The 13,523-nt window shown below is 38.9% G+C and overlaps 1 protein-coding gene and 1 long non-coding RNA gene across 4 annotated transcripts in view; one reads left to right on the top strand and one right to left on the bottom strand.

The window, feature by feature from the left end:
* TAF3 (TATA-box binding protein associated factor 3) overlaps window positions 1–5,145 on the bottom strand; it is a 245,935-nt gene extending 240,790 nt beyond the window's left edge. For 2 of the 3 annotated variants that reach the window (XM_003410589.4, XM_023548937.2), the window contains exons 1-2: window positions 4,761–5,145; window positions 866–1,108 (exon numbers count right to left, since the gene is read on the bottom strand). In XM_003410589.4, the coding sequence (XP_003410637.1) occupies window positions 866–1,108; window positions 4,761–4,926 (409 nt within the window). In that variant the 5' untranslated portion in view covers window positions 4,927–5,145. Of the gene's footprint in view, window positions 1–865; window positions 1,109–4,760 lie in introns of those variants that run through there. The other variant, XM_064284839.1, reaches the window with a different exon arrangement.
* The window catches only part of LOC111750854 (uncharacterized), a 28,167-nt gene continuing 19,690 nt past the window's right edge, over window positions 5,047–13,523 (top strand). The window contains exon 1 of the long non-coding RNA XR_002785903.2: window positions 5,047–5,435. This is a non-coding gene — a long non-coding RNA (uncharacterized LOC111750854). The remainder of the gene's footprint in view (window positions 5,436–13,523) is intronic.

The raw sequence follows: 13,523 nt of genomic DNA, 5'->3' as shown, positions 1-13,523 counted from the left end.
AAATCCCTTCAACGTAGGTTCAATGTTTCCCAGTTTTTCAGATGAGGCAACACTGATACAGAGATTGTAAACAGTCAACTCTAATTCTAAACTAATGCAACTAATAGGTAACATTTCAAAATGCTATTAAAGTGAAACAGGAGGTTATAAGAAAAGAGTTGTAACTTTTTTGTTTTTTGTTTTTTTTTTTACAAGAAAATATATTTGTACCTGCATTAGAGATTACAAATTACTTATGTATCTGTTTGGTATCTTGGTGAACCTAAATGATCAACATGCAAAATCATGCAAGGAGAAAAGAAACTCTGCAATGGGACTGCACACACTGTGCCTGATTAGTTATTGATTTATAATAAAAAAATTCTTTATGACCAAACAATAAATATTTCTACTCATCATAAAAAATGGAGCTGAACCTGCATTTCAGTCAACGTTGACAACAACTCACTGTTCCCAGTATACAGCAATAGTGCCCAACTTATATTAATAGTGAGGGGGAAAGAAAGGACTAAATTTTTCTTCACATTTCAAAGGTTTTCTAATTTAACATCTCCTTCTCATATAGTATGTCTATTGAAAGGCTTCTCTCTGTGGTCACATCCTGTTCTCCCCTACTTAAATTTTACAAAGTCAACAAATGCCTCATTAGACATAACCTTGATTATAAGCCATGATTCTGCCTGGTGATGCCAGTTGCACATTTGTTGGCTTAGGGGTTAGAATGATTTGCAAATAACACTAAAATATTTTGATTGCATTTCTAGGATTTCTGTGTTGGCCCAGCATTTTATCAGAAAGCACAGAAGATTAAAAATTCATTAATATAGTCACAAATACATGAGTAAGAAACAAATAAATCACAAACCTTCTTGAGAAGACACAATGGGTGGCATGTAATCAGGAATGTATTCTTTCCTTTCTTCTGCATCTTTACTTCCAGGTGGAGGAAACTGAAGTACATTGTTCTTGCTAACAGGAAATGAAGGAATTTGATGTGGGAAAGTGACAGGTTCAATATTATGAATATAGTCTTCTAGTTCATGAAGATTAACCCCCATAAGCTGGAAAGCTTCACCAACATCATCCAAAATTGGGTCAGTTCGGCCGTCTGAAACAACGTCAAAAGGAAATAAAATCATTTCAAGGAAGACTCAATGAGTATTTTAAAAAATATTAAGAAAGAAATATTAAGTAAATATGCAGCTCATAATCAGATATACTATGCCTTTAAGACTTAGTTATTGGAAAGAACCTTAATATATTTTAAACAGAACACCATATTATTTAAATAAGTTGGAAAGCTGATTCTTAAAGTCAATTTTAAATATGATTTGACAACCAACCAGAACAACACAGACGATTCACACTAAAAGTCAGCTAAAAAAGTTTAGGACAAATGTCAAAGGTAGTTTATTGACAGTCAAAAGCATCTGGAACAGTGGCTGTCACAGTGAATCCTCAATAAATATTACTGTGACTATTCTTACTATCAAGTATCTACAATGATCTGTTGACCGTGCAAATGTCCATTACATTTTCTCTGTTTATTCACAGATATATCTCTGGAACCTAAAACAGTGGCTGGCATCTAGTTGTCACGCAATAAATATTTGTTAAATGAATTATATCACTGAATCAATTTATAAAATCCAAGAACATCTACAAGGAAAGACTTAGATCATAAAGGTAATTGATAGATAAATTTTAAAATGTAATTAGAAGACACCAAATAAAATGGATAGAGAGTGGTATGGTGTTAATACCCAGACAAAAAGGTAGATATACTGAGATTTTCTTTGTGAAAGGGAGTTTTTCCTATCCCTACCCTTAGCTGGTCTTTACGTCTTTTAGTTAAACCATCTTATTTAAACTCCAGTTCCCAATTTCCAACAGTCTAAAGGATTTTTTTTGTACTGAAATCTCCAGTGACAATGTCAAATTCAGTATATCTAAAATTAAATCACACTGTAAAATGAAAAAAAATTTCAAAAATTAGACACATGCATGGGTCTGCATGCACGTAGAAAAGTTCTGGAAGGAAAGGAGAAAGAATGGTTGAGGCAGGAGACTTTTACTTCTAACTATAAACACTTTCACAGTCTTTAAATTTTTCTATGAGCATGGGTTACTTCTGTAACGTATTAGAAAGTAAAAAGTAAATAAAATTAATACTCATTCTTCCTCTTACTAACACAATATCCATTTCAATTCACCTATCTCTTGCTCACCTCTCACTGCCGTCAAGTCGATTCCGAATCATAGTGACCCTATAGGACAGAGTAGAACTGCCCCATAGAGTTTTCAAGGAGCGCCTGGCAGATTCGAACTGCCGACCTTTTGGTTAGCAGCTGTAGCACTTAACCACTATGCCACCAGGATTTCCCCTATCTCCCGCAGGCACTTATTCTCAGTTTAAAAAATATGATCATCTTTAATTCCTCCTTAACTTTTGCAGTCTCAATCCAAAAGCTTCTGGTATTTTCTCCCCTTTTTGCCATGGGTTTCAGATCATTTTTCATTCTCTCTATTTCTACTACCTCAGTATAGTTTCAAGTTCTCTTAACTTGAAACTCTTATATTTCATTGCCAGTATAATTTTCTTAAAACATCACTTTCATCATACTATTTTTCTACTTAAGAGTATGCAATGTTTTCCTATTATCTACCCCATGTTTTATGGGTAAGCGGTGGTTCAGTGGTAGATTCTTGCCTTCCATGCAGGACAGACGGGTTGGATTCCTGGCCAATGCACCTCATGTGCAGCCGCCACCTGTTTGTCAGCGGAGGCTGGCATACTGCTAATGATACTGAACAGGTTTCAGCGGAGCTTCCAGACCAAGACAGACTAGGAAGAAAGACTTGGTGATCTACTTCCAAAAATCAGCTAATGAAAACCCTGTGGATCACAACGGTCTGATTTGCAACCAATCTAAGGGCATGTCCCTGAATGCTTTGAGAAATCATTAACTTGGTGCCCAAAAATTATTTGTTGAAAAAACAGAAAGGCTTTAAAGGAGTGGAAGACAAGATTGCATAACAGTAAGTTGAGTTTACATAATTTGATTTTAAAATTTTGATAGTATAAAAAAGGAATTAAAAAAAAGTCTGTAATTAAGTAAAACAGGAATTAGCATTTTAAAAAGTCACCAAACCACGACGGGGAATAATGAACCTGGTAATTGCATCCTTGCTAAAATCAAGAAAGTGACTATAGAAATTGAGTAATTAGGAAAGAGGTTCATAATAATGCATAGCAATGATGACTTAGGAATACAGGTGAGTGACAGCACATATTCTGGTTTGTGTATAAGGCAGGAAAGTTAACTATGTATTCGGGGGATATTTTTATTTTATTTATTTATTTTTTAATGATACAGAACCTGTCCTTTTTAGGGAACCTGGTAGCAAAAATCTAATTTGGAGTATGCATAACCCCTAACAATACACTGAAGGACTGGGAAGAGAGAGAGGGAAGCAAAAGCCAAGAGGGTACCATGCTGCTAGTGCGCTTGCAAGGTAACAATGAATGAGAGTTACTTTTAGTCCAAGCTTGGAACTTCAAAGTATCACTGAAATCAAGAATTCAAAAAAATACACATTTCTGGATCTCGAAAAGCAAATTAATAGGTATTATGGTAGTGGGTTATTGGTTAATTCGTTTATTCAACAACTATTTGCTGGATGCCTATTATGTTATGGCACCATACGAGGTTATAGAATACAAATATAATAAACAGAGATCCACAGTCTGCTAGGGAGAGGAAGGGTGAGAGACATACACAGATAATGACAAAACAAGGTGACAAATAACATAAATATGCACAGAATTATGAGAGCAGATAACTTGAGTTCAGGAAACAATTTAACAAAGCAAAATATCCTACAAAAGACTTCAGTTACCCAGCTTGCCATTATAAAAACCATGACCTGGAATTTAAATGAGTGGTAGTGCCTTTCCCTCCCCCTCCTTCACATCAATGAGATGTGTGACTTGTACTAAGTATTCCAAGTTATCAGATATAGATACTATCAGACATTCACCTAGAAAACATAAATACTGTAGCCCAGACTACCTAAAGAACCCTCATAAGCTGCTCTGATCCCTATAGCACACTTTCATAACCAGTAATACATAAAGAGGGAAGTCAAGGGGTGACTGAGATGTCAGTTAAACTAATGAGTGAAACTGACAAAGCCGAGTTTGGGAAGCAGTGAGTACGGATGCTGTCTATGAAATAAACAGGTATAGAAAGAAGAGGCAGTGTCCCTAACGGAGCAGAGCTGTCAATGAGTGTGTTATGAGCTGAAGAATAGCCAGTCTTGTAAGAAACGGCCGGTAGACGGAGCGCCTGTGACAACTAGTTGTAGTAGTTTGTGGGGAAGGAAGGAAAAGGACCAAGGTAAAAGAGCGTTTAAGACATTCTGGGGATGGTTCTACATGCACCAAAAACGAGACAATCAGAAAAACTGATGCACACTTCAGAACAGAGAAGAGATAAAAGGGTATGGAGTTGGGAGCGGAGACAGGGCTCCAAGGCTGGTGGCGGGAAGTTAGCGGATGAGGAAGAGGCATTAAAGGGATGACTACAGTTTCAAGGGTGAATGGAAGCGACGGACCGTCAGGGGCCAACGAGATACCAGATTTCGGGGAAGAAGTGAAGAACTAAAAACTCGTAGGTGCTAAGATACAGAACGGGAGACTAAAGGTGTCACCCGTGACTTGCCAAAAGCAACCCTCCCTCACCCAGCCCGGTACTCACAGAGCTCAGAGTACCGATGGCAGCCCCGTCCCAACTGCTGCAGATAACGCTGCAGCACGTCCGTGAGGAGATGGCAGGCGCTGAGCTGCACCGAGTCCCAGCCCAGCGCCTGGCAGATCTGCGCCACCGAGACCCTCAACAACGACCTGGAGTAACTCTCACACATCCCGTTCCGTTGACTCCACCGCAGTCCTTGCTGCCACTGCTCTCCAGCCCCACCGCCTAACCTTAGCAGAGCCCCCGATTCATCCTCCAGGGCACCCGTGGCGGGGAAATCGTCCCCTAGACCCCCGGCGACCACCTCAAAGCCTCAGCAACACAGAGCGCGCGAGCCTGAGAGTCGCCATTTTGGACTCGCTCCGCCTCCCGCTGGACTGTCGCCGGGGCGAGGCAGCACTAAACAAATACTGATTGCGTCAATGAAAAAGCGCTCCGCCCCATTTGAACAGATCGATTGTTTTGGTATCAACTCTTATGCCTAGAACACTGCAGGAAAAGACTATGAAGAATTCTAGTAGAGGTTGCGCCCCTGAAAAGTCAGACGGTTGAGGCATTCCCAGTGCGGCTTTCACGTGGAGAAGGAGGTGGAGGCAAACCGCGGTATTTTACGGGAAAAGAAGCTTGGATATGTAAATGAAATGAAGGTTTTAGAGAGAAATGTTAATCAGAAAGGCTGTAAGTGCGGGAATGGGGTTTGGGGGAGAGAAACAAACTGAAAACGCGGATCTAATCTGTTCTCGTCGCTGCTTAAAAAGTTGAGCTGCTTGCCATGTTGTTTATTGTTAGATGCTGTCTAGTAGGTTCCGACTCATAGCCACCCTATGTACAACAGAACGAAACACTGCCCAGTGCTGCGTCATCCTCACAGTTGTTGCTATGTTTGAGCTCATTGTTGAAGCCACTGTATAAATCCATCTCATTGAGGGTCTTCCTCTTTTTTGCTGACCTTCTACTTTACGTTGTTTTTTTTTTTTCTGGGTCTACTTTACCAAGCATGATGTCCTTCTCCAGGGACTGATCCCTCCTGATACCATGTCCGAAGTATGTGAAATGAAGTCTCACCATCCTCACTTCTATGGCGCATTCTGGCTGTGCTTCTTCCATGACAGATTCGTTGTTTTTCTGGCAGTCCTTGATGTATTCAGTATTTTTTGCCAAAACCATAATTCAGAGACATTAATTCTTCTTCAGTCTTTCTTATTCATTGTCTAGCTTTCGCATGTGTATTAGGCGATTGAAAATACTGTGGCTTGGGTCGGGAACACCTTAGTCATCAAAATGACATCTTTGCTTTTTAACACTTTAAAGAAGTCTTTTGCAGCACATTTGCCCAATGCAGTATTTCGTTTGATTTCTTGACTGCTGCTTTCATGGGCGTTGATTGTGGATCCAAGTAAAATGAAATTCTTGACAACTTCAATCTTTTTTCTCTTTATTATGATATTGCTTATTGGTCCAGCTGTGAGGATTTTCTTTATGTTGAAGTGTAACTCATACTGAAGGCTGTAGCCTTTGATTTTCATCAGTAAATACTTCAGGTCCTCTTCACTTTCAGCAAGCAAGGTTGTGTCATTTGCACATTGCAGGTTGTTAATGAGTCTTCTTCCAATCCTGATGCTGCATTCTTTTTCCTGTAGTCTAGCTTCTCAAATTATTTGCTCAGCATATGGATTAAATAAGTATGATGAAAGGATACAACCCTGACACACACCTTCCCTGATTTTAAACCACACTATTCCCTTGTTGTGTGCAAACAACTGCCTCTTGGTCTATGTAGAGGTTCCATGTAAGCACAGTTAAGTACTCTGGGATTCCCATTCTTCACAATGTTATCCATAGTTTGTTATGATCCACACAGGTCAAATGCTTTTGCATAGTCAGTAAAACACAGGCAAACATCTTTCTGGTATTCTCTGCTTTAAGCCAAGACCCATCTGACATCAGCAATGATATCCCTTGTTCCAAGTCCTCTTCTGAATCTGGCTTGAATTTCTGATGGTTCCCTGTTTCCAGACTAAGACAGACTAGGAAGAAGGACCTGGTGATCTATGTCTAAAAATATAGGCCAGTGAAAACCTTATGAATAGCAGTGGAACATTGTCTGTTATAGTGCCAGAAGATGAGCCCCTCAGGTTGGAAGACACTGAAAGTACAACTGGGGAAGAACTGCCTCCTGAAGTATAGTGGACCTTTATGACATGGATGGAGTAAAGCTTTCAGGACGTTCATTTGCTTATGTGGAATGATTCAGAATGACAAGAAACAGCTGCAAACATCCAATAATCAGAATATGGAATGTAGAAAGTATGACTCTAGGAGAATCAGAAGTTGTAAAAAAGGAAATGGAGCATGTAAAGATCGATGTCCTAGACATTAGTTACCTGAAATAGACTGGTATTGGTCATTTTGAATCAGACAATCATATGGTCTGCTATGCTGGGAAGGACAAATTGAAGAGGGGTACAGTTGCATTCATTGTCAAAAAGAGCATTTCAAGATTTATCCTGAAATACAAGGCTGTTGGTGATAGGATAATATCCATATGCCTACAAGGAAGGCCAGTTTATATGACCATTATTCAAATTTACACATCAACCACTAATACCAAAGATGAAGAAATTGAAGACTTTTGCCAACTTCTGCAGTCTGAAAATGATCGAACATGCAATTAAGATGTATTGATAATTAGTGGTGATTGGAATGCTAAAGTTGGTATCTTAGGCTGGGTTCTCTAGAGAAGCAAAACCAGTAAAGTGTATAGAGAGATTTATATCAAGGAAATGGGTCACACAGTTGTAGAGACTGGAATGTCCCAAGTCTGTGGGGCTTCACATAGCCGCAGGGGATGGCAAACTCAAGCTCGGTAGGTCAGAGAGAGGGCTATTGCTCACAGGCTGTGAAGATCAATGAATCCCAAGATCAGCAGGCAAGACCACAGATAAGCTGCTAGCTCCAGTCCCAGAAATTGGAGGTCAGATGAACAGGAGCCATCTACAGGATCCAGAGTGAGCAAAAGCCATGAGCCTTGCCAGAATGTCTGCTTATATTCAGTGCAGGCCACATGCCCAAGGAAACTTCCCTTTTCAACTGATTGGCTACTTAGAGCAGATCCCATCATGGGGGATGATCACAACATCATACGACCGCCAAACCACTGCCCAGCCAAGTTGACCCACAATCTTAACCATCACAGTTGAAAACAAAGAAGTATAACTATTTGGAAAATATAACTTTGGTGATAGAAATGACTCTGGAGATCACATGTTAGAATTTTGCAAGACCAATGACTTCTTCATTACCAATACCTTTTTCAAGCAACATAAACAGCAACTGGACCCACCAGATGGAATGCACAGAAATCAGAACAACTACCTCTGTGGAAAGAGATGATAGAGAAACTCAGTATCATCAGTCAGAACATAGCCAGGGGCCAACTGCAGAACAGAAGATCGATTGCTCATATGCAAGTTCAACGTGAAGCTGAAGAAAATTAAAACACATCTACAGGAGCCAAAATGTGACCTTGAGTATATCCCACCTGAATTTAAAGACCGTCTCAAGAATAGATTTGATGCATTGTACACTAATTGCCAAAGACCAGATGAGTTGTGGGATGCCATCAAGGACATCATACATGAAGAAAGCAAAAGGCCATTAAGAGGACAGCAAAGAAAGAAAAGACCAAAATGGATGTCAGAAGAGACTCAGAAACCTACTCTTGAACGTAGAGTAGCTAAAGTGAAAGGAAGAAATGATGATGTAAAAGCTGAACAGAAGATTTTAAGGGGTGGCACGAGGAGACCAAGTATTGTAACGACACATGCAAAGACCTGGAGTTAGAAAACCAACAAGGAAGAACACAATCAGCATTTCTCAAGCTGAAAGAACGGAATTAAAAATTCAAGCCTCAGGTTGCAATATTGGAGAATTTTGAATACTGAAGGATTCTATGGCAAAATATTAAATGACACAGGAAGCATCATAAGAAGAGTCACTGTACCAAAAAGAATTTGTTGATGTTCAGCCATTTCAGGAGATAGCATATGATCAAGAACTGATGGTATCAAAGGAAGTTCAAGCTGTACTGAAGACATTGGGGAAAAACAAAGCTCCAGGAATCGATGGAATATCAATTGAAATGTTTCGACCAAGGGATGCAGCATTGGAAGTGCTCACTCATGTATGCCAAGAAATTTGGAAGATAATTACCTGGCCAACTGACTGGAAGAGATCCATATTAATTATCCAACAATATCATTAATGTTACACTCAAGTAAAATTTTGCTGAAGATAATTTAAAAACTGCTTACCATAATATGGATTAAAGTTTGAACTGTTCAACATGTCATTGAAAGCCCTTAACAAGAATGCTGGGACTAGGTGAGGGGAGTGCATAATTTTAGGGGGCAACACAAAACTCAGTAATCAACATTAATTTAATATTTGTTTAAATATTAAATACAGTATTTTTAAATCTAATTTAATGTCAGGATAAAACATCTGTGATGAACAAAGTGTCAGCATTTTAAATAAAGACAGGAACCAATCCTACATTCAAAGAGTGACTCAGCCTCACTCATCTCATACTAATCTCAGCCCTGCTTCCAATAAATTTTATTTGCAAAAAACAGGCCACTTGCAAGTGCACCGTAGTTGCCAGTTTGTCTGCCTCTAGCCACTGATCTATCAGGGGAACAAGAAACTTCATTGTCTACAGAGCCCTAACAAGTAACCAAACAGAATTCAGTTTGGTGGATGTATCAGAGACTGTCGTCTACTCCAGTGCATTCTCCTACCTCCAGCCAAGTGTTGCCAGATCTTTCCAAGTTGCTGGAAATTGAGTTTTTAGGATAAATACCTTGGTTTTTAAATATTGGGGACACATTTTGAAAGTTTTAATTTGCAATCCAAACTAATTATAGGGTTAAGCCAGATTGGGGCTGTGGGCTCAAGCTTCTGTAGTGTTCCCTCCTCCCATCCCCTCATCTCTTTACACTGTGTCTCTGTTAGCTTCTCTGTATTTAGACATTTCAAAGTGCATTTAATATTTGAGCTTATGTGCTTCCCCTAATAAATTGTGAGTTTCAGTGTGGTTCTGTATTCCTCTTACAGAGACCATTTGATAATAGGTTTTATTTATTTATTTTGAACATTTTGTGCTTTAGCTGAAAGTTTACACAACAAATAGTTTCCTGTTCAACAATTTATACACACATTGTTCTGTGATATTGGTTGCAGTCCCCACAATATGTCAGCACTCTCCCCATTTCCACTCTGGCTTCCCCATTTCCATTCATGCATTTTCCCTGCCCCTCCCTGCCTTCTCGTCTTTGGTTTTGGACAAATGTTGCCCTTTTGGTCTTGTATAGTTGACAGTTCTAAGTAGCACATTCGTCATGGATGTTATTGTTTATTTTTTAGCCAGTATATTCTTTGGCTGAAAGGTGACCTCAGGGAGTGGCTTCAAGTTCAAAGTTAGAAGGGTGTCTTAGGGCAGTTGTCTTGGGGACTCCTCCAGTCTTATCAGACCAGTAAGTCTAGTCTATTTTTATGAATTTGGATTTTGTTCATTCTACATTTCTCTCCCTTTCTAACCAGGACCTTCAATTGTGGTCCTGGTCAGAGCAATTGGTAGTGCCAGATGGGCACCATCTAGTTCTGATCTCAGGCTAAAGGAGCCTGTGATTCATGTGGGCCATTAGTACTTTGGACTAACTTCTTCCTTGAGTCTTTGGTTTTCTTCACTTTCCTTTGCTCCAGATGGGAAGAGACCAATAGTTTTTTTGTCTTAGATGGCCACTCTCAAGCTTTTAAGACCCCAAATGCTACTCACCAATCAAGATGTAGAACATTATCTTTATGAGCTATGTTATGCCATTTGACCTAGATGACTCCCTGAAACTGTGGTCCTTAGCCTTCAAGCCTGGTAACACAGTCCTCTAAGGTGTTTGGTTATGTCTAAGAAGTTTCCATAACTGTGTTCCCTATATACTCTGTTATATACATGAATATACATGCAGCATACATCAGTATGTATATAGAAGTATCCACAGCAGTACCTATATATGCACGTGGGTGTAATCCCCTAAGACCTCCTGCAATTATTTAGCATACATATCTACATGTGAACCCACTCACAAATTGTTATTACTGTTGTTGCAGGATTATATGTGTTACAGTATTTACCATAGTTGTTCTTTATTCTTGCGTACCTCTCAGTGTCTTCCTTTGCCTTGGTCACGTTGTATTGAATTCTCCCTTGTTGTGTATTTCTTTTCCTTTCACCAGAATTAACACATTTACTATCTAGTTTGTGATTCATCCTCCTTGTCCCTCCCATCCCTGGTAACCATCAAAGAATGTTTCTGTGTGTAAACCTGTTCTTAACTTTTTAGAACAGTGAACTCACATAGTATTTGTCCTTTTGTGATTGACTTATTTTACTCAGTATAATGTCCTCCAGATACGTCCATGTTGTGAGATGTTTCCCAGAGTCATCATTATTCTTTATCATTGAGTAGATTCCATTGTATGTATGTACCACAATTTGTTTATCTGTCCATCCATTGGTGGACACTTAGGTTGTTTCCATCTTTTTGCTATTGTAAATAATGTTGCAGTGAAATGGGCGTGCATATGCCTATTCATGTGAAGGCTATTTCTCTAGGATATGTATATAGGACTGGGATTGCTGGATTATAGGTTATTTGTATTTCTCACTTTTTGAGGAAGTACATACCATTTTCCATAGTGGTTGTACCATTTTCCAATCCTGCCAACAGTGTATAAGAGTCCCAATCTCCCTGAGACCTCACCAAAATTATTTTATTTATTTATTTTTTTGGTCAGTGCCATTATTGCTGAGGTGAAATGATATCTCATTGTAGTTTTGATATCAATCTCTCTAGGCTAATGATCACAAGCATCTTTTCATGAGTTGGCTTTTTTTTTTTTTTTTTTTTGGCTTTCAATAATTTTTTTTAATGAGTAAAGGGCTCTGGAGACCAAAAAAAGTAGAAAACCAGTGCAAATTATTCATAGTCTTGATTGGTCCATCTCTAGTCATGGCTTCTTAAGGAGCCATTGTTTTGTCATTCCAAGCCTCTATATAAATCCCTTCCCACCTAGGTTTGGTTTACAGTGACCTGAGTGACTGTGACTGAACTTAGTTTCTTTTCCTATTGGCATTTTGGGTTCTTTCATTATTTTCTTTATTTATTATTTCTCTCTATTCTGCTTGTGTTTACTTTTTCCTTTTTCCTCTTTAACTTCTTTTTTTACTTTTTCACATTTTCTTTTTTTTTTTTTCATTTTGTAAGGTACCTTTTTTCTTAATATTTTTATTTGTTTGGCTTTATTATTTTTTCTTGTCCTATTTTTACCAATTTCTCACTTAATTTACCTTTATTCACCTATTGATTTTTTTTAACTACATTATTTCTTTTTCTCATTTTATTCTTTTTTTTCTAAATTTTATTTATTTTGTTATTGTTCAGAATATACACGGCAAAACATATACCAATTCGACAATTACTACCTGTTCAATTTAGTGACATTGCCTACATTCTTCGAATTCTGCAACCATTCTCTCCCTCCTTTTCTGAGTTGCTCCTCCCTCATTAACATAAACTCACTGCACCCTAAGGTTTCTATGTAATCTTTCAAGTTGCTATTGCTGATTTGATCCTATATACATAATATTTAAAAGAACATAATGCTCAAGGCAGGCCTTTTTTACTAGATAAGCTAAACTATTGTTTAGTTTTAAGAAGACTTCAGGGGATATTTTTGGTTTAAGGTTTAAAGATTATCTCAGGGCAATAGTTTTAGGGATTCGTCTACCCTCCATGGCTCCCGAAAGCCTAGAGTTCATGAGAATTTGAAATTCTGTTCTGCATTTTTCCCCTTTTGATCAGGATTCTTCTATGGAATCTTTGATCAAAATGTTCAGTAATGGTAGCTAGGCACCACCTAGTTGTTCCGGTCTCATAGCAAAGGAGGCAGTTGTTCATAGAGGCAATTGGCCACACATTCCATATCCTCCTTCAATGCCTGACTCTGCTTCCTCCTGTGCTACTCCAGGTGTTGTTTTTATTAGGTGCCATCCAGTTGGTTCTGACTCATAGCGACCCTATGTACAACAGAATGAAACACTGCACAGTCTTGCGCCATCCTCAGAATTGTTGCTGTGTTTGAGCCCATTGTTGCAGCCACTGTGTCAGTCCATCTCATTGAGGATCTTCCTCTTTTTTGGTGACCTTCTGCTTTACCAAGCATGTTGTCCTTCTCCAGGGACTGGTCCCTTCTGATAATATGTCCAAAGTACATGAGACAAAGTCTCACTACCCTCTCCTCCAAGGAGCATTCTGGCTGCATTTCTTCCAAGATAGATCTATTTGTTCTTTTGGCAGTCCATGGTATAGTCAATATTCTTCACCAACACCTTAATTCAAAGGCATCAGTTCTCATGCAACCCATTCCCATGCAACCATGACCCTAAACCTCCAAACCAAGAGACCATACCCCATGAGGATTTAGGTTGTGCACAAACAGCCATCTGTTGGTGGGCATTTAGGTTGTTTCAAACTTTTATCTAATGTAAATAGTGTTGCAGTGAACACTGGTATACAAGTGTCTGTCTGAGTCTCTGCTTTCAAGTTTTTTTTGGTATATACCAAGGAGTGGAATTACTAGGTATACAGTAGTTGTATTTGCAGTTTTTTGAGGAACCGCTGCACTGTTTTCCACAATGCCTGTACCACT

Source organism: Loxodonta africana, chromosome 4 (genome assembly GCF_030014295.1).
Source record: "Loxodonta africana isolate mLoxAfr1 chromosome 4, mLoxAfr1.hap2, whole genome shotgun sequence".
NCBI classification, from domain to species: Eukaryota; Metazoa; Chordata; class Mammalia; order Proboscidea; family Elephantidae; genus Loxodonta; species Loxodonta africana.
This window is presented reverse-complemented; position numbering and strand designations above follow the sequence as displayed.